The sequence below is a fragment of the Bombina bombina genome, chromosome 11, assembly GCF_027579735.1.
Source record: "Bombina bombina isolate aBomBom1 chromosome 11, aBomBom1.pri, whole genome shotgun sequence".
Taxonomy (NCBI): domain Eukaryota; kingdom Metazoa; phylum Chordata; class Amphibia; order Anura; family Bombinatoridae; genus Bombina; species Bombina bombina.
The window spans coordinates 108907702-108930362 of NC_069509.1; the positions used below are offsets into that span (position 1 = coordinate 108907702).

Here is a 22661-nt window from a genome sequence, read left to right on the forward strand (position 1 = left end):
TGTAGCTATACTATGGTTTATTTGATAGGTAAGTATTTAGTTTTAAATAGGAATAATTTAGTTAATTTTAGGAATATTATTTTGTTTAATATAAATTATATTTATGTTAGGGGGTGTTAGGGTTAGGGTTAGAGTTAGGTTTAGGGGTTAATAACTTTATTATAGTAGCGCTGACAGTGCGGGCGGGAGATTAGGGGTTAATAATTGTAGGTAGGTGGCGGCGACATTAGGGAGGGCAGATTAGGGGTTAATACTATTTATTATAGTGTTTGCGAGGCAGGAGTGCGGTGGTTTAGGGGTTAATACATTTATTATAGTGGCGGCGAGGACCGGTCGTCAGATTAGGGGTTAAAAAGTGTAGTTAAGTAGCGGCGACGTTGGGGGGGGCAGATTAGGGGTTAATAAATATAATATAGGGGTCGGCGATGTTAGGGGCAGCAGATTAGGGGTTCATAGGGATAATGTAGGTGGCGGTTGGCAGATTAGGGGTTAAACATTTTTATTATAGTGGCGGCAATGTGGGGGGGCCTCGGTTTAGGGGTACATAGGTAGTTTATGGGTGTTAGTGTACTTTAGAGCACAGTAGTTAAGAGCTTTATATTACAGCGTTAGCCAATAAAGCTCTTAACTACTGACTTTTTTTGGCGTTAGGAGTCTTGTCGGTAGAGGGTCTACCGCTCACTTCTCCCAAGACTCCAAATACCAGCGTTTGGCAGATCCCATTGAAAAGATAGGATACGCAATTGGCGTAAGGGGATCTGCGGTAGCCTGGAATCGCGTTAGGGAAGTGAGCGGTAGACCCTTTCCTGGCTGACTCTAAATACCAGCGGGCAGTAAAAAGCAGCGTTAGGATCCCTTAACGCTGCTTTTGACGGCTAACGCCAAACTCTAAATCTAGGCGTATGAGTTCTAATAAGCATGGTTTTATGAGAAATATATCATGTCAAACTAATCTAATTAAATTCTATGAGGAAGTAAGTAAAAATATAGATCAAGGGGAATCAGTTGATGTGATATACTTAGATTTTGCAAAGGCGAAGTAAGTAAAAATATAGATAAAGGGGAATCGGTTGATGTGATATACTTAGCTTTTGCAAAGGCGTTTGATACAGTGCCACATGAGAGATTAATGCACAAAATTAAGGGACTGGGAATAGCTGAAAATGTTATCTTATGGATAAATAACTGGATAAAAGATAGGGAGCAACGAGTAGTAATAAATGGATCATACTCAGATTGGACAAAGGTAATCAGTGGAGTCCCCCAGGGATCAGTACTGGGCCCTATTCTTTTTAATATTTTTATAAATGACTTGGAGCAAGGATTAAATAGCGACATCTCTATTTTTGCAGATGAATTACTACTATTATTACTTACTAAATTAAGTAAGGTCATTAGGTCAGTGCAGGATGAACTTTCGCTACAAAGGGATCTGCAAAAATTAGAAGTATGGGCAGGTAAATGGAAAATGAGATTTAATACGGGAAAATGCAAGGTTCTACATTTTGGAAGTAAAAATAAGCAGGCAACGTATTATTTAAATGGGACAAGACTTAGCCAAACACAGGAGGAAAGGGATTTGAGAGTAGTAATAGATAACAAGCTAAAGAGGTGACATGATTACTTTATATAAATATATTCAATGCCCATATACAGAGATGGCAGAAGCTCTGTTTATTCGAAAATTGTTTGTAAAAAATCCTGTGGCACACCACCATCCCAAAATTTTAATAAGTCAAACATTGTAGCGATTCAATTAAATTAAGCTTTATTAGCATGCATGACAGTCACTATAACTATATTGCCAAAGCTAGAGGTACAATAATAACCATAAAAATCTTACTGAGAACAACAACATGCATCAACAACAAAACAGCAACAAGTGCAAAAAACAAAAATGAACAATGAAGAAAAAAATAATTTATTACAAAAATACAGTACTGAGTACAGTGGTACACCAAAGTGAACAACAGTAGTGCGGAAACACCAACAATAAACAAAAAAGTAACAGTTTAGTCTCTCAATTTGTATAGTTACTAACTCAGTGTGAAACCTGGGCCTGTTTAGATAAACACAAAGCCGATATCCTGGCAGGAACTGAAGAAAGGCACACACGAAGCTCTTCATCAACAGCCCTCAGTCTCTCTCTGTTTTTAGTTTTTATAGCAGTCATGCTTGAAAAGCTCAGTTCACAGAGATATGTTGTGAAAAATGAGAGCAATGTTGAAAAAGCTTTGTTTGCCAGAATGGGGAACTCCTTGGCAGCAGTCAACCAAAAACTGTCCAAAGGTAGATCAGCAAAGCTTAGCTTTAAACCACGGTCTTGTCTCAGTACAGTTAGTTCCTCTTGTTCCTGCAAAGTCATGTCCTTTCCAAAAACTGCTCCTGAGCTATATGGGTCTCTAACCCAGTCAAGGCATTCAGTGGAGGTTGAGGGGAAATAAAATGACAACTTCTCCTCAAGGGTTTTCAAATGTTTACCAATTATCTCAAACAGCACAGAAGTGTTGACATCTACTTGCCATTTCTGGGTGAGTGGGAACATGTCAATGTTGTCACTTTCCAGATGTTGTCGCCAGAGGTTCAGCTTTGAACGAAATCCGTTAATTTTATCTGTGCTTGTGAGCAGGTTTTCATTTCGGCCTTACATTTGTGTGTTCAGTTCATTCAGATGCTGAAACATATCTGCCAAGTATGCCAGCCTTGCACACCACTCATCACTTGCAAGCTGCTTTGCGTCATCGCATCTCTCATTAGTCAAAAACACTTTTAGTTCCTCCCGTAGCTCATAAACATGGGCCAGCACTTTGCCGCGCGACAACAATGAATGTCAATATGTCATGGTTGTAATGATGCCTGCCTGTAGTAGTCAATCTGTGGGGCCATAGGCTTTGATACTAGTTTTTGTTGGATTATATATATATTTTGAAGAAGTTTGGACTGGACTGAGAATGGGGACAAGATATTAGATGAAGAGGTAAAGAGGTTGTGGGGAGTGGAGATTACAGCAAGAGGTTGGAGGCCAAGAAAGAAGATTGTAGAGATGACAGAGGGATGAAGGTTGGAGATGAGAGCAGTTGGATATGGAGTCAGTGGGGAACAGGAGAAGAAATCTGCGGATGGAGGATGGGAACTGGAGCTCTCTGAAATTTTAGAAAAACATGGTTCCATGCCCCTTTAATAAAATACATTTTTAAATGTGTGCATGCCATGAAATATCTTTTGGTCTGATAACCGTAGTAACGTACCTATCATATTTTTCATTACACCTGCTTAAGCCTTAAGCGGCTTAACTCATACATACATAATAAATATGCATCAATAAGACATCTAAAATTATTATGTGGGTCGGAAACACATACAATCATACACACACACACACAAACACATATATACATAAATACACACACAAAGATGACGACAACAAAACAATTACAACAGTCCATATTTTTTCATAAGATAAAACACAGATATAAATTGAAAAGGAAAGCAACTAGCAACACACACAGGGACATAGAACACACACGCACAGGGACAGTGTCATAGATAGAATACACACACAGGGACATAGAACACACACATGAACACAGAACACACACACACTTAGGGACACAGAACACATACAGGGACATAGAACACACACACACGTATGTCACAGACTGAGCACTCACAGTATATGCAGAGAACTGTGTGGGCAGACACACCAGGTCTGTGGCCTTTATATGGAGATCATACAGGGCAGGCACACCTGGTCAGTGGCCGTATAAGCCTGATGGACAAACACATCTGGTCAGTGGCTGTATACAGAGATCACAGGGCAGACACACTTGGTCAATATCTATATACACACAGAGGCCAGGCACCATGCTCTGCATTTATACTAACAGGAAACCACAAACAGATACGTCAGTATATGTGAACATAATAAACACAGGTAAGCCATCTGGTCAATGTCTGTATAAAAAAAACAAAACACAAAGCACTGTCTCCTCTCTAGGTAGGACATTCTTTCTACAGAAAACTATCCACTTTAGGCTTGTCTGCGTGTGGACACATAATCATGCACACTAAATACATGCATGCAATCATGCCCTCACTATATAATTCTACTTCAGGAGCTGTGAAAAAGTGAGACAGACCTGGTGTTATGCAAGAAACATTCTGCATTCACTGACTTGCTATCCATATTCTGTGTCCCAAACAGGTACACCATTACCCCGCCCACTCCAGTGTCAAAGCATTTACCCAGTCGACCCCATGCACCTGTGCCAGGCCCCAGCAAGTAACTCACCATTCGCAGACAGCAGGTTGTCATGTGCTGAGAGCGGGTGAGGGCTCCGGTCAGGGCCGGGGCAAGGATTTTTGTCTACACAGGTAAAGGTGCATTTTGATGCACCCCCCTGTCCCAATACCCCCACAACGACACCATAAAACCTCCCAACTGTGTGAGCAGAGTGCTATCTATAATATGACACACATGAACTAACACCCTCCAGTGGTGAAAAACTGTAAAAATGCCCTAAGAGAAGAGGCAGCCATCAAGGTCTTAAGGCTTAGAAATTAGCATATGAACCTCCAAGGTTTAGCTTTCAACTAAGAATACCAAAAGAACAAAGCAAAATTGGTGATAACAGTAAATTGGAAAATTGTTTAAAATGACATGCCCTATCAGAATCATAAAAGTTTATTTTGGCCTAGACTGTCCCTTTAACAAAACACAGTTTGCAGGAGGATCACTACTACAGTAAATTAGTTAGCAAATATTATTCAGTTATGACAAATGTGTCCCATTTAAGCCAGAAAGAGGACAACAACAAAAAATAACTTTTGCTATTGAGCCCACGCTAATTATTGCAGCCCCACTGCATTTGCTTTTATACCTCACATGTTATTTTGACATTACCAATTTCTTTTAAATCTGACACTACAAGAAAGGCAAGAGTAGGGCGGAGCGAGTGAAAAGAGGCCATTTGGTATGAAATCTGCAATTACATTTTTACTGACCTAATTTAGACAGAATATTAAGACTTCTCCATCAGTCTAACAAAGGTAAGACTGCAATGAAGAGGGAGACACAGGATATAAATATATAAAATATACATATAAAAATACTGCAGCTTTATTTTTAAAATCCATCTGATGGATTTTAAAAATAAAGCTGCAGTATTTTTATATGTATATTTTATATATTTATATCCTGTGTCTCCCTCTTCATTGCAGTCTTACCTTTGTTAGACTGATGGAGAAGTCTTAATATTCTGTCTTGTTTTTTTTTAAAAAAAAAAGTTACATAGGGGTGAGGTACTGTTGGGGCAGGAGGAAGCACCTTACTAGAAAGTTACTGTTAATTAGAAACCAAAAATATTGCCAACAAGCCCCTGCACACACACATCTCAACATGCATGCAGCTGCTGCCCGGCGTTGAGAGCCCTCCCTCTGCATCTCCCCTACTAACCGTCCTCTGCTCTGTCTCCGGTAACAGGGAGTCAGTTACTAGGCGCCAGCATCTCCTCATGTGTGTTTCCCTCTCACAGCAGCAGCTCCAGCGCAAGTGCTCCGCCAGTCCGCCTCCGCCACCCAGCCTCTCATCACGTGACGTCACTAAGCTCAGTCTCACTGGTACCGGCTCAGCGCGCAGCAGCAGCGCAACTCTGAGCAACTTAGTGACGTCACGTGAGTCGTGAATGCGGCCCCAACCCAGTGCCCAGTAGTGCTTGTGCCCACACAAATGACATGCCCAGGGCCCCAGCGCCCTCCTGACCCCCTGACCACCAATGCCAACATGATAATGCAAAGTGTGAGTCGCAATTTTTAAAAACTGACAGTGTGTGCCGTGCGCATACATTTTTCACACTAATATGACTATTTTCCAGACTTAGGGCGCCCCCAGCATGTGGCGCCAGATCTGCCTGGAAAATAGTCATATTAGTGTGAGAAATGTATGCGCACGGCACACACTGTCAGTTTTTAAAAATTGTGACTCACACTTTGCATTATCAGGGCGCACCCAGCATGTGGTGCCGGATCCGCCTGGAAAATAGTCATATTATTCAAGTGTGAAAAATGTATGCGCACGGCACACACTGTCAGTTTTTAAAATTTTTGAAGCGCAATAACCAAGGTGAGAACCTCACCTTGGTTATTGCGCTTCATTTTTCGACAGTTGTTTGAAGGAACAACTGTCACACTTGTAGGGTTTAGAGCGTGGTTATATTAACCAATTTTTCCCAACATTAACACTCACCAGGTGCACTCACTCTAAACTTGTTTTTCACTAATCACTTTTAAAATTTTTGACTCACACTTTGCCTAAGGTGGCTGACCAATCACATCACTGGGACGGGGGTTTCAGTTACTGTGTCGTCGGCCCTGAGTGTAAGAAGCAGTGAACTGGGTACTGTTATGTGCCTATAATGGTCCGGTCACTAGCGATATGATTCAGATACAGCCATATGAGTTAACTGTTAACCGTTAACCTCACTGAAAGCTAAATCTAGGTGCCTTTTTTTAGTTTGTTTCACCCTTGTATTTACTTACCGCTTTCAGAAGCTAAAATGTTTTTTTGCCACCATTTTTTACAAGTCTTAGAAGATAAATGAGTGAATAAATAATAGAGTCTATTATTTATTACTACTCATTTATCTAAGACTTGTAAAAAATGGTGGCAAAAATAAATTTTAGCTTCTGGAAGCGGTAAGTAAATACAAGGGTGAAACAAACTATAAAATATAAAATAGAGTCTACTGTAACTATAAAATATATTTTCTATGTATAGAGTCCAGTCTATAGTACATATGACTTACTTGTCAGAGCGGCACACAGTTCTTCACTTCCAGAAGACACTAGACTCCGTCTGGGACACGTCTAGACTAGAGCAGGGACACTGCATGTGTAGTCATGTGCGCAAAAAAGCTGTGACTGACTGGTACTGGGTCTGTATGTGGTCATGTGACATATGTGACCAATAATATTGCATAAAAATTTATTTATTATTTTTAAAAAAAAATTGCCTAGCAGCCGGGGTATGCCACGGCACACCTGAGGATGTGTCACGGCACACTAGTGTGCCGCGGCACACCGGTTGAAAAACACTGCCCTAGATACATTTAAAAATGGTTTGGATACATTTCTGTCTATAAACAAAATTCATGGATATGATTGCTAGTATTAAATGGGTCACCTTTTAGTGGGATTATTTAAGTTTAATGGGAGCATTTTGTATATATTTTAGATTTGTATAGGTTTAACTTGATGGACTTCGGTCTTTTTTCAACCACATCTGTTATGTTACTGCCTCATGTCTCCATGTTTTTACCTCATGGAAAATCTTTTCATGCATTCTCTGTAAATTCGGTCGCAGGGATTTATCTTCTGCCTCCCTTTACAGATCAACATTAAACTCCTATTCCATTACCTCTGCTGATATGTTTCAGTAGTGGTTTGGCTGTCTGCTATCAGTGGATGAGTGTCTAAGGGTAAATATGTATAAATTCCATTATGTTGGACACACTCAACTATGGATTTGGCACTTTTTAAAGGGACAGTCTACACCTTAGTCATCTTAAAGTCTTACTTTAGATTAAACAGCAAATATCCTCTTGCACCCTTTTTATATCATGCAGCAGTAACAGTAAAAAAGTTATTTTAAAATGACTATTGTTTCTGGTTACTTTGAAATGGATGCAAAGCTCTGCCCACTGATGACCTCACAATCTGGGCTGCATTAAAGGCTTCACTAGTTAAAAAATACTCACTAATTGGATTCAACAGACTGTCAATGCTATTCAGCAGAGTGCATAGATGCAGCCGAGATCGTGATGTCATTAATGGGCGGAGCTTGGCAGCCATTTCAAAGTGGCCAGAAACAATATTCATTTTAAAATAACTGTTTTACTGTTCCTGTTGCATGATATAGAAAGGGTGCAGGAGGCTAAGATGACTAAGGTGTAGACTGTCCCTTTAGGGAAAGTTTTTACTATGTATATTTATATATACGGCCCAGGGACAGGCACTATTCCCCTCTATGTTTTTTGCACATTAAATAATTTTTTCTTATAAGAGCATATGAATATAACCCATAAAGGGCGTACATAAGAAGCGCAGCAATGCAAGAAAGGGGCATACATAACAGGGGGTTATTATTATATCCTATATGGGATCACAACTTGCTCAGCGCAGCTCATAATTACCGGGGCATACTTAAATCCCAGGTGTAGACAACTGGGAGGCAGATTACTTCAGTCGTCAGTCCCTACTTCCAGGAGAGTGGTCTCTCCACCAAGATGTGTCCTATCTAATTGTACAACTTTGGGGCCTACCAGAAATAGATTTGATGGCCTCTTGTTTGAACAAGAAACTTCCCAGTTAAGGGATCCTCAGGCAGAGGTGTTGGATGCTCTAGCAATTCCCTGATCCTTCCAGCCTGCTTATATATTCCCCCCTCTAGCTCCGCTTCCCAGAGTGATTTCTAAAATCAAAATGGAATGGTCATTTGTAATCCTAATTGCCCCAGCGTGGCCACACAGGATTTGATATGCGGATCTGGTCTGAATGTCCGGTTGTTCGCCATGGCCTCTTCCTCTAAGGCCATACCTTCTGTCTCAAGGTTCCTTCTTCCATCCTGATCTAAAGTCTCTAAACTTAATGGCACGGAAATTGAACGCTTAGGTCTCAGTCATAGAGGATTCGGTGACTCGGTGAATAACACTGTGATTCAGGCAAGCAAGCCTGTTTCTAGAGAGATATATCACAAAGTTTGGAAAACGTATATGTCATGGTGTTCTACCAATAATTAGTCCTGGCATTATTTTAGAATTCCTAGGGTTCTTCAGGATTGTTTAGATAATGGTTTATATTCCAATACCTTGAAAGGACAAATCTCTTCCCTTTCTGTAATGTTTCAAAGGAAAACAAAATGTATGCTTACCTGATAAATTTAATTATTTCCGGGCATGGAGAGTCCATGAAACATTCTAATTACTAGTGGGATATTCACTCCTGGCCAGCAGGAGGAGGCAAAGAGCACCCCAGCAAAGCTGTTAAGTATCACTTCCCTTACCCATAACCCCCAGTCATTTGGCCGAAGGGAAACTGAAAAAGAAGATAACACAAGGGTATAGAGGTGCCTGAGGACTAGACAAAAAAAACTGTCGTCTTAATTTGAATAAGGGTGGGTTGTGGACTCTCCATGCCCGGAAATACATACATTTATCAGGTAAGCATACATTTTGTTTTCTTTCCTATGGTATCAGGCAGGGTTTTGATAAAGGAACCGCAGCTGCAGATTAAAGTGAAAACTATAAATTCCTTATTGTTTAATCATAAATTTCCTTATGCTTTATCACAGATATATAAGTATTTGTATCACAGCACATAACTTTCCTACATATGGAGAAGGTAGGAAGAGAATGGTGCAAGTGATTTTAGTATAAAGTAGGAAATAACTCCTGTACCTTTTAAGAGTCAGAGGTAAGGAGCATAGCAGAAATGGTTCAGAGAGTTCAATAGTTTTTAGTGAAACAGGACTGCATAAGCCAAGAGAAGTGTTACACAACTTTCTTTAGGGAAGATTACTTCATGTATTATTTTGAAGACAAACAGTTAAAGTCAATTGTGCTTGTAATCTTAACCCTGGCACAGTTCAGTAAACAGATCCCAATAACACAGTACCTTTCTCACAGCACACTGGAGAGTACTTACAGCTGAACAGCAAGATAGTTAGAGTCCTGTCTGAGTAGTAAGAATAAACAAACTGATGACTCACTCAGATCCGGTTGCAGTGTAAAATGACAGGAGCTGCAGGGAGGATGAGATTAGAGAAAAGAAAATCCAATTCTCTTGCAGAGTGGTTAGCAATCTTCACAGGAAAATATTACACAGTACAAAATTTCAGGAGCTTAGGAAAATGACTCCAGAGGGAACCAGGGTACAATTAAATTACTAAGCACCAGTAGAAAGGTGTTCAGGTGTTTTAAAGAGAAAGGAGGTGGAGACTGGGGCTGAACCATTACAAGGAGCTGATACAGGGGAGTCTTGACATATGGCATGGAGAGCCCACAAACCATTCTAATTGCTAGTGGGAACCAATACCCAAGCTAGAGGACAGAGAATTAATAGGGAGAGAGAACAAGACAGGCAGACCTTAATTGAAGGCACCACCTTCCTCCCAAAAGAAGCCTCAGCTGAGGCAAAAGTATCAAATTTGTAGAATTTGGAAAAAGTATGAATAGAGGACCAAGTGGCTGTCTTACAGATTTGCTCCACAGAAGCTTCATTTTTGAAAGCCCATGAAGATGAAACAGCTCTAGTGGAATGAGCCATAATTCTCTCCGGAGGCTGCTGTCCAGCTGTCTCATAAGCTAAACAGATAACACTTCTCAACCAGAGAGAGTGGTAGAAGAAGCCTTCTGACCCCTACGCTTACGAGAGAAAACAATAAACAGGGCAGAAGTCTGCCAAAAAATCTTTAGTTGCTTTAAGGTAAAATTTAAGAGCAGGCACAACATTCAAGTTATGCAAAAGAAGTTCCTTCTGGGAAGAAGGGTTTGGACAAAAAGAAGGAACAACAATTCCCTAATTAATATTGCGATCTGACACTACCTTAGGGAGAAATCCCAGCTTAGTATGAAGGACCACCTTATCAGCATGAAAAATAAGGTAAGGGGAATCACACTGCAGAGCCGAAAGTTCGGAAACTCTGCGAGCAGAAGAAATAGCAAGAAGAAACAAAACCTTCCAAGATAGTAATTTAATACTAACAGAATGCATCAGCTCAAACGGAGCCTGCTGCAAAACTTAAGAACATGGTTAAGACTCCAAGGAAGAGCAACAGATTTAAACACAGGCCTGATTCCAACTAAGGCTTGAACAAAAGACTGAACATCTGGCAGAATTACCAGACGTTTATGCAGAAGAATAGACAGAGCAGAAATCTGACCCTTCAAAGTACTGACTGACTAACCCATCTCCAGGCCCTCCTGAAGAAAAGCCAAAATTCGTGGAACCCTTACTTTGTTCCAAGAAAAACCTTTTGAATAACACCAATGAAGGTATTTACACCATACCCTATGGTAAATTCTGCGAGTAACTGGTTTACTATCCTGAAGCATAGTATCTATGACTTTCTCAGAGAAGCCACGTCTAGCCAAACTTAGGAGTTCTATCTCCAAGCAGTCAGCTTCAGAGAAACCAGATTTGGATGAAGAAAGGGACCCTTAAGTAAAAGGTCCTTCCTGAAAGGTAACCTCCACAGTGGAAGAGATGATATTGTCACCAGATCCGCAAACCAGATCCTGCAAGGCCATGCAGGAGCTATTAGAATCACAGAAACTCTGGGTGAAACACTGGATGAAGACCGCACTCTCCGGGATGAAAAGTCTGCCTGCTTATAAAATCCACCTCCCAGTTGTCCACCCCTGGTATGTGGATGGCAGAGAGATGGCAATCGTGAGACTCCACCCACTGGTTCCTCCCTTGTGATTGATGTAGGCCACCGAGGTGATATTGTCCAACTGAAATCTGATAAATCGGACCAAAGCTAGTTGAGGCCAAGCTCTTAAAGCATAGAAAATTGCTCTCAACTCCAAGATGTTTATTGGAAGAGACAACTCCTCTGGAGTCCACAGACCCCATGTCTTTAACAAACCCCAAACTGTTCCCCAGCCTAACAGGCTGGCGTCCGTGGTCACAATTACCCAGGAAGGCCTCAGGAAGCATGTGCCCGAGACAGATGGTCCTTTGAAATCCACTGAGAGTGAGACTCTTGTTGGGAAATCCAAATTTATCTTCTGCGCCAGATCTGAGTGGTCCCCGTTCCATTGACTGAGCATGTATAGCTGCAGAGATCTCAGATGGAACCAAGCAAAAGGAATGATGTCCATGGAGGCAACCATCAGTCCAATCACCTCCATTGAGCATTGATCCACAGATAGACGAATAGCAGACTGGAGAGACAGGCAAATAACATGAAGCTTGGATTTTCTGACATCCGTCAGAAAAATCTTAATGGACAGGGAATCTATGATTGTTCCCAAGAAACAAACCCTTGTATCTGGCACAAGGGAACTCTTTCCCAGATTCACTTTCCACCCATGGGAACGTAGAATAGACAACAACATTTTGATATGAGATCTTGCTAGATGAAAAGATGGCACTTAAACTAGAATGTCGTCTAGATAAGGCGCCACAGCAATACCCTGGGACCTTACCACTGTCAGAAGAGCTCCCAAAACCTTTGTAAAAATTTTAGGAGCTGTAGCAAGGCCCAACTTTTAATGTTTGTCCTAGAAGGCAAACCTTAGATACTGGTAATGATCCCTGTGAATAGGAACATGAAGATACGCGTCCTTCAGATCTATGGTCGTCATGAACTGACCCTTTTGGACTAAAGGAAGAAAAGAACGGATGGTCTCCATCTTGAAGGATGGAACCCTGAGGAATTGATTGAGAGACTTTAGGTCCAGAATGGGACGAAAAGTGCCCTCCTTCTTGGTAACTACAAATAGATCTGAATAGAATTCTAGACCCTGTTCCTTTAGAGGAATCCACTACAGGATCGGGGACGGCCTCTTCATGTTGATTTAGAATTAATGGAAGGCTTCTTAGTTTGATTCCCCCTATTCCAAGGCTGACTGGACCTCCAAGAAGACTTGGATTGATCCGAGTTGGAAGAGGAAGACTTCAGTCCCTTAAAGTTAAGAAAGGGACGAACATTCGAATTATGGCGACCCTTAGGTCTATTCCTTTTATCCTGAGGTAGGAAAGAACCCTTTCCACCTGTAATGTCGGAAATAATTTCTGCCAGACCTGATTCAAACAAGGTTTTACCCTTATAAGGCAGAGATAAAAGCTTGGACTTGGATGTAACATCTGCAGACTGAGATTTTAACCAGAGAGCTCTGCGAGCTAAAATAGTGAAACCAGAAATCTTAGCACCCAACCTAAGAACTTGCATGTTGACATCACAAATAAAGTTACTGGCTAGCTTGAGAGCCTTGATCCTATCTTGGATCTCCTCTATAGTAGTCTCTTCTAGGATAAGATTAGATAAATCATTGCACCAATAAGATGCTGCCTCCGCAACTGTAGCAATACTAGCAACAGGTTGCCACTGTAATCCCTGATAAATGTACATCTTCTTCAAAAAAGCCTCAAGCTTCTTATCCATGGGATCCTTGAAAGAACAACTATCTTCAATAGGAATAGTAGTTCTCTTAGCCAGAGTAGAGATAGCTCCCTCTACCTTGGGCACCGTGTGCCACGAGTCACGAATAGAGTCAGCAACAGGAAACATTTTTTTAAAAACAGGAATCCCTGATTTATCCCATTCCTGAGTTATAATATCTGCCATATGGTCTGGAACTTGAAATACTTCCACAGATGAGGGTACATCATATACCCTATTAAGCTTACTAGACCTCTTTGGATTCTCCGCAACAGATTTGGATTCTTCCAAAGTAGCAAGAACCTCCTTCAAAAGAACTCGAAGGTGTTCTTACTTAAATCTGAAATTAATCTCCTGTGAATCTGTAGAATTTGTCCCTACAGTATCAGAATCGGACAATTCCCCCTCAGAAGCCACTGAAAAATCATCCTCATCAGATAATTGAGACAAACTGACTAACGCAGCTTTAGCTGAGTTAGCCTTACTAAAATCAATATGTTTTGATTTCCTCTTTCGTTTACCAGAAACCTTTGGAAAAGCTGATAAAGCTGCAGAAACAGCAGAAGTAATCTGCGCAGCAAAATCCCCAGGTTAAAAACACCCCCAGGAGGTTGAGAGGAACCGCAGAGCACTGCATATGATGCTTGGGGAAAGCTGAGGTGTAGCTAGGATAACACTATCCTGAGAGACAGGAGGCTCAGGGAGAGACATCTTATCTTTAAACTTTAAAGTTTTTTTAAACATTAAGAGCAAAACTGTACAGGTGGAATTATCTTAGCCTCCAAACACAATAAGCATTTTTCAAATGAATCAACTTCACTATTAGTGTCCATATTGCTATCCCACTAGCACAAAAAAACTGGACACACCCGGTAGCAAAAAACATCTCAAATCCACTTGCCACTGTAGATAGAAGAAAATGCAACCTCCACACTCGCCGTGGCAAACTCCGATCTGAACAGAGAAGCCGAGGAGTGGTCATGTGACCGGAAAAAAAAAACTTTTAAATGTTTATTTTATTTTTAAGAATTGCGCCAAACAAAAACGGCGTGAAAACCAACAGCAGCACAACAAAAGTGATTGGGCCAATAAGCTGAGCTGAAAAGTGATTGCAACAAGTAAGAAGTAAAACAAATACCTGTCAAACACTTCATACACTCTCCCATCTCTGAGCCCCCAATAAAAAAGATGCCTCTTTTCACATAAAAGCAGTGCCCCTAAAACAGATTCAAATACTTTCCACAAGGATTTAACCCCTATAGTGCTGGTACCTTCAAACCTAGAAGGGAAAGCACTTACCTGTGGATCCTGCTCTGTTAGACAGGAGCTGTTTTCTGAGGTGTGGCAGCCTCACCATATCTACCAGGGACCTATAGAAAAGAAAGAACAGAGTAACCAACTCTGGCTTTCTATAATGGGGTAGCAATAATGTTAGAAGTTTAAGCAAAGACCACCTCGCCATCTTCTTACTGCTAATAGCCACCATTACTCTTACTAAAGAGATTGACATGGACACAGCATAGCCCCAATCATTTCTTGCAGGGAAAAGTACCTATTAAAATGATTAAAATCTTCAGACACCATCTTCGCCATCCTCCCATGGCAAAGGGGTTATCGGTAAGGGAAGTGATACTTAACAGCTCTGCTGGGATGCTCTTTGTCTCCTCCTGCTGGCCAAGAGTGAATATCCAACTAGTAATTAGAATGTTTTGTGGACTCTCCATGCCATAGGAAAGAAATTGCTAATCTTCCTGTTATTTATTTTTTCATTCAGGCTCTAATCCAGAATAAACCAGTTATTAGACCTATGTCTCCGAGTCTTAACCTAGTATTACAAGGTTTACAGGCTCCTTCATTTGAGCCTATGCATTCTTAAGACATTAAAGGACCAGTCAACACAGTAGATTTGCAAAATCAACAAATGCAAGATAACAAGACAATGCAATAGCACTTAGTCTGAACTTCAAATGAGTAGGTTTTTTTTCTGACAATTTTAAAAGTTATGTCTTTTTCCACTCCCCCTGTACCATGTGACAGCCATCAGCCAATAACAAATGCATACACGTACCATGTGACAGCCATCAACCATTCACAAATGCATACACACTTATTCTTGCACATGCTCAGTAGGAGCTGGTGACTCAAAAAGTGTAAATATAAAAAGACTTCACATTTTGTTAATGGAAGTAAATTGGAAAGTTGTTAAATGGCATGCTCTATCTGAATAATGAAAGTTTAATTTTGATTGAGTGTCCCTTTAAACTACTTACTATGGAAAGTGTTGTTTCCTCTGGCTATCTCTTCTGCTAGAAGAGTTTCTAAATTCTAAATTGTCTACTCTTTCTTGCAAGTCTCCTTATCTGATTTTCCATCAGGATAATGTTGTTTTTCTGACTACTTTTCAATTTTTAACTAATGTTGTTAACTCTCACAACATTAATAGGGAAATTGTTGTTCCCTCTTTGTGTCCTAATCCTAAAAATGCTACTGAAAAAGCAATATTCGAATTCGAAAATTACATACTGTATATAAAACAGTATTAGACTAGAAATACTATTTTGAATTTGAATGTTACATTTCGAAATTCAATGAATACATAGCTAAACATTCTATTATTCGAACAAATATTTTTTAATTTTATTGAAAAATTCGAAAACGAAAATTCAAAAATAGAATGTTATATAAACATTCGAAATTCGATTTGAACGAATTAATGTATCACAATTCGTTTTAAATTTAAATTTTTAGAAACATTCGCCCATCCCTAGTCCTAGAAAGACAATAAGGCCTCTGCTATTTGGAGACGGGTCAGCCTCAGAGAATTTACAGCTCATTCTACTAGATCGGTTGCCACATCTTGGGCTTTCAAGAATGAGGCTCCAGTTGATCAAATTTGCAAAGCGGCCACGTAGTCTTCTCTGCATACCTTTTTTACTAAATTTTACCATTTGGATGTTTTTGCTTCCTCAGAAGCAGCTTTTGGTAGAAAGGTCCTTCAGGCAGTTGTCTCAGTTTGATAATTGTGCCTATATTTTTTGTCATGAAATACATTATTTTAGGTTTAATTTCTCATTGAAAAAGCTGTTTTTATTTTATCCTTCCCTTTCTTGTTACTCGTGGACTTCCACATCTTGGGTATTATTTCCCATATGTAACAGCTTGTGGACTCTCGCCACCTATATTAAAGAAAACATAAGAACTTACCTGATAAATTAATTTCTTAATTAATAAGGTTAATAAGCTTCTGCACTGGTATAAGCAATCACTATGTAGTTTGTAGCTGGGTCACAGAAACTGCAGGATACTCAAGTACAACATATACAGTCTCGCTGGGTGAAGTGGAACAATCACAAATGTAAAGGTTATATTACAGGAAATGCAGGCAAAGCAATCATTTATATATTTATTTTCCTTAATTAAATATTTTATGGCACTTTAAATTTTGAGTTTAAAGAGATTTGAAACCCAAAACTTTTTCTTTCATTATTTAGATAGAGGATAACATTTTTTAAAAAGTTTCCAATTTATTTGTATTATCAAATTAGCTTTGTTCTTCTATTTTGTTTGTTGAAGAGTATAGATGGTGTGTATGTGTCTAGAGCAGGGTTATTCAAACCACAGGTCGGGACTGATTACTGGGTCGCGGCTTGTGTGTGCTGTAGGAGAATGTGTGGCATGTGTTGGTCTGTGTTTTAGGAGAGTGTGTGTGGTTTGTGTTATATGAGTGTTTGTGTGTGTGTGGTGTGTATATGTTGTATGAAACTTTGTGTGTATGTGTGTTATATGAGACTTTGTGTGTATGTGTGTTATATGAGACTTTGTGTGTGTGGTGTGTGTGTTATAAGAGACTGTGTGTGGTGTGTGTGTTATATGAGACTTTGTGTGTGTGTGTGTGTTATAAGAGACTGTGTGTGGTGTGTGTGTTATATGAGACTTTGTGTGTGTGTGTTGTATGAGAGTGTGTGTTAAAACCTTTTACAACACTTGTAAGTTTGACTATAATCAGGAATAACGTAGACACACATTGATTCCTCGGACTAATTATATTTTGGAGAAAAGAATTATTAATTTACTGTCTCAAAGTATTATTTTTTGGGAAATAAAGACTGATAAAGGAAAATTTGGTATTTCATCTGCAAAATCTTTATTGTATCCCTGGGTAAAAGTCTTGCTAATTTGTCAAACTGGAAAATTTCACAGAATCTCTTTGCTTCACATGTCAGCTGCAAGGAAATATTTTACTGTGTTTTTCCCCCCCCCCACAGGTTATTCCGAAAGACTACAAGACGATGACTGCCCTGGCAAAAGCAATCTCTAAAAATGTACTTTTTGCCCATCTTGATGACAACGAGAGAAGGTACGATATAAACACTGTATCAAGCTTTTGCAACAGATCAGTAAAATAGAGTGACGTTAGATGCAGCACTGTACACATTACCTGTATTGTATTGTATTGGGTACTTGTAAAGCGCGGCTAGTCACCCGTAAGGGTCTCAAGGCGCTGCTCATTTTATCGACCTCGGAAGGATGAAAGGCTGAGTGGACCTCGCCGGGGATCGAACCTGCAACCCTTGGGTTGCTACAGAGATCAGCCACAGTGCCTTAGCATGCTGAGCTATCTGTCCGGCTTTTATCACACAAATATCACATGAAGAGGCCTATTTATCAAATGTCTGTCGGACCTGATCCGACATTGCGGATCAGATCCGACAGACATCGCTGAATGCGGAGAGCAATACGTTCTCCGTATTCAGCATTGCACCAGCAGCTCACAAGCCGCCCCCTGCAGCAGGGAGGTGTCAATCTACCGATCATACTCGATTGGGTTGTATTGTGGCGATATCTGTCCGCCTGCTCAGAGCAGGCGGACAGGGTTATGGAGCAGTGGTCTTTAGAACGCTGCTTCATAACTGCTGTTTCTGGCGAGTCTGCAGGCTCGCCAGAAACACGGGCCCACAAGCTCCATACGGAGCTTGATAAACGGGCCTCGAAGTCTTTAGCTTTACATGATATACGGTATATGTGAACGTTTTCTCAGGCACGTTATTTCAGCATATATACTGCTTTTACACAAGTATAACCATTAAGGGCAGACTATTGTGACACCAGATATTACTCAAAGACAAAGTATATTTACTATATGTTGTGAGTGGGTGCGTCTATTTGTTCTCTTAAAGGGACACTCAAGTCAAAATAAACTGTTATGATTCAGAAAGAACTTGCAGTTTTAAGACACTTTCCAATATACTTCCATTATCAAATTTTCTTTTTTTTATTTACACTTTCTAGGGAACAAGATCTTACTGAGCACTGGGTATACGTATACTAATCTGTGATTGGCTGATGTCCGTTACATGATACAGGGGGCGGTAAATGGGAGAAAAAATATATTTGACAGAAAAAAAAATACTGCTTATTTGAAATTCAGATTAGGTGTTAAAGGGACATGAAACCCAAAAAAATTATTTCATGATTTAGATAGAGAATACGATTTTAAACAACTTTCTAATTTACTTCTATTATCTAATCTGTTTTATTCTCTTGGTATCATTTGTTGAAGGAGCAGCAATGCACTACTGATTTATAACTGAACATATGGGTGACAATCAGTTTATATATGCAGCCACCAATCAACAGCTAGATCCTAGGTTCTCTGCTGCACATGAACTTTCCTAGATAAACATTTCAGCAAAGGATAACAAGAGAAAGAAGCAAATTAAATAATAGAAGTAAATGGGAAAGTTGTTTGAAATTGTATACTCTATCTGAATCATGAAAGAAAAATTTTGGGTTTCATGTCCCTTAAAATAATTTTTCTTTTTATTATGCACGTGTTAATTATGCAATTCTACTGCATTGAGTGGTCCTTTACATGCACAAATCTTTCTTTCATGACTCAGAAAAAGCATACAATTAAAGCCTTCCAGTTTATTTCTTTGAAATTTGCTTAGTTCTCTTTGTGTGCTTTGAGCAGCAATCGACTACTAAGAGCTAGCTGAACAAATCTGACGAGCCAATGACAAGAAGCATATATGCACAGCCACCAATCAGCAGCTAGCTCCCACTAGTACATTGCTGCTCCTGAGCTTATCTAATTATGCTTTACCACAGATGATACTATGAGATAAAAGCAAATTATTAAAGGGACAATAAACCAAATTTTTTCTTTCAATATTCAGATAGAGAATACAATTTTAAACAACATCCCAATTTACTTCTATTATCTCATTTGCTTCATTCTTTAGATATTCTTTGTTTAAGAAATAGCAATGCACATTGGTGAGCTAATCACAGGAGGCTTCTATGTGCAGCCACCAATCAGCAGCTTCTGAGCCTATCTAGATATGCTTTACAGCAAAGAATATCAAGAGAATTAAGCAAATTAGATAATAAAAGTAAATTAGAAAGTTTTTTAAAAATGCATTCTCTAGCTGAATCATGAAAGAAAAAAAATTGGGTTTAATGCCCCTTTAATTAGTTAACATATGTAAATTGTATGCTCTGTCTAAATCATGAAAGAAACATTTGGGGGTTCCCTTTAGGTCAGATTCAGTTTCTGAGCCATAAATCAGGGTTTTGCATGTTAAATCCCACATAGAATGTCACACAATACAGGTAGTTCAGATGACAATAGTTGTAATCACTAATAGGACCTTAAAAAAGGCCAAGATGTATAGATAAATCAGCATTAAATACAGAGTTTAAAGAGACTCTTGAGTTTAATGCTTAAAGGACCAGTCAACACATTAGATTTGCATAATCAACAAATGCAAGATAACAAGACAATGTAATAGCACTTAGTTTGAACTTCAAATGAGTAGTAGATTTTTTTTATAACAAATTTCAAAGTTATATATATTTCCACTCCCCTTGTACCATGTGTTAGCAATCAGCCAATCACAAATGCATATACGTATAGTCTGTGAATTCTTGCACATGCTCAGTAGGATCTGGTGACTCAAAAATTGTAAATATAAAAGACTGTGCACATTTTCTTTAATGGAAGTAAATTGGAAAGTTGTTTAAAATTACATGCTGTATCTGAATCATGAAAATTTAATTTAACCTGAGTGTCCCTTTAAACTCTTTAAATGCTTTAAAGAGACAGAGTTTAAAGCAAGCAGCTGGTAAAAAAAATCTATTGTATTCAAAGATTCTTCAGCAACACCCTTTAAAATGGACTGGTAGGTATTGAAGATAAAGATTTATAGACTATAAAATGTGTGAGAATCTCATTCAGTGTACAGCTTGCCATATGTTTGCATCACTAGAGCAGCCACCTCAGGGGTTATATGTCTGTGGCATGCATGAGCAGATTGTCTCTTTAGAAACTTGTATTGCAGTTATGGAGAAACAAAGTGCAACACTGCGTGATATTCACACACTTGAAAGGGCAATGGGTATAACTGAGCATGTTGTTCATTGTTCTAGCAGTGGGATTGGAGAGGATTCAGATGGGGAGACTTCGGGAAGTAGCTGGGTCACAGAATGGGAAGAGACAGGCCAGTTCTGAACTGGTACACCCCAACATATTTGCCAGATTGAGTGATGATGTAGGGGATATCCGTTCAGCGGTGGCACTGTCAGAGAGGGCTGTTCTGCCTAATATAGTGAACAAACCTTCAGTCATGGAAGAGGAGCATACTATAGTGAACTGTCCTTCATTTCCTGAGGCAGATGTTGATTGTAGGAGACTCTATTATTAGGAAGGTTGATAAGGTACTTTGTAATCCAGATAACTTAAATAGAACAGTTTGCTGTGTTCCAGGGACTCGTGTTAGACATATTGTGGAGCATATTGACACATTGTTACAGGGATCTGGGTCTGATCCTGCAGTCATGGAGCATATTGGCACTAATGAAGGAATCAGCGGGAGATGGAATGTACTAAAAAAATGACTTCAGGGACTTAGGAAGCAAGCTTAAAGCAAGGACTTCCAAGGTAATATTTTCAGAGATATTTCCAGTGCCATGTGCTAACCCAGTAAGGCAGAATGAGCTAAGGCCAGTAAATTCCTGGTTAAAAACATGGTTTAACAATGAGGGGTTTGATTTGTTTAGAGCACTGGGCTGAAATTTCACTTGGGTACAATTTGTACAATAAGGATGGATTGCACCTGAATGACATGGGTGCAGGTGTGTTGGGGAGAGGATGGTAGCACACTTAGAAAATCTTTTAAAGGACCACTAAATACAGTAAAAATGAATAATTAACAAGTGCATATAAAAAGACAATGCAATAACACTCTGAATTTCGAATAAGTAGTAGATTTTTTTCTGTCAAATGTATTTGTTCTCCCATTTTCCAGCCCCCCTGAATCATGTAACAGACATCAGCCAATCACATACGTATACCCTGTGAGCTTGTGCTGTAGAAAGTGTATAAAATAAAAATATACAATTTTGATACTAGAAGTAAATTATAAAGTGTCTTAAAACTAGAATACCTCAAGGAAGGGATGACAGAAGGGTACACTTAGGAAAGGCCATTTTAGAAAGTTTGGAGGAAAGCCCACCAAGTAGCAACAGAAAGCAAATGAAAATCAAATGTATGAAAGCAGGGGGGCGTTGCCTGGAGGACTTCCAATATGGATGTGTAAGCTCCAGGCTCCTTGCATTTCTGAGGACAAATGATGGGTCTTATTCTTTACGAGGTGCAACATAACATCGAGTAGACACATGTGCAGCCCTGATTAAAGTTTATAGATGCTACAAATAGGCTCCTAAACTTCACATTGGATCTTCAAAAAAACTGATGTGGGGATGTTCTCATTTCCTCCGTGGAGGTTACCCTGTCCCAGGGACTTGCTGCTACAGGGTCCATTGTTTTTTTTTTTTTTTTTTATTTATCACCAACACAAGGTACATGAAACAAACATCTGTAATACACCGCGCAGGGTGTGTTAAGGGATTACAAAATTGATAAAGCATTAGAAAGAAATGAAACAGTATACATTATCAGATACATTAAAATGTAATAATCCCATTTATAGTAGAAACTGCAAGAATCGTCTACGGATTTGAGTGACATCTAGGTTATATGCTTATGCACCTCAATGTTGGGGTTTTGTTATTTTATGAACTAATACAACTAAACACCTATAAACAAAAATAAAATAAAATTAACAAAGAACAAAGCAAAACAAACAAAAACAGAAACAACCAAATATACACGAACATAATAGAACCGAACCGAACAGGTATCAGGAACCTTGGAAATTAATTAAAGGGACAGTCTAGGCCAAAATAAACTTTGATGATTCAAATAGAGCATATAATTTTAAACAATTTTCCAATTTACTTTTATCACCAATTTTGCTTTGTTCTCTTGGTATTCTTAGTTGAAAGCTTAACCTAGGAGGTTCATATGCTAATTTCTTAGACCTTGAAGGCCACCTCTTTTTAGAATGCATTTTAACAGTTTTTCACCACTAGAGGGTGTTAGTTCATGTATTTCATATAGATAACACTGTGCTCGTGCACGTGAAGTTATCTGGGA

General features: G+C 39.3%; 1 protein-coding gene across 1 annotated transcript in view; it reads left to right on the forward strand.

Moving 5' to 3' along the window:
- The window catches only part of PRKAR1B (protein kinase cAMP-dependent type I regulatory subunit beta), an 807144-nt gene that overhangs the window by 190637 nt on the left and 593846 nt on the right, over positions 1–22661 (forward strand). The window contains exon 4 of the mRNA XM_053695126.1: positions 17428–17519. Coding sequence (XP_053551101.1) covers positions 17428–17519 — 92 coding nt within the window. The remainder of the gene's footprint in view (positions 1–17427; positions 17520–22661) is intronic.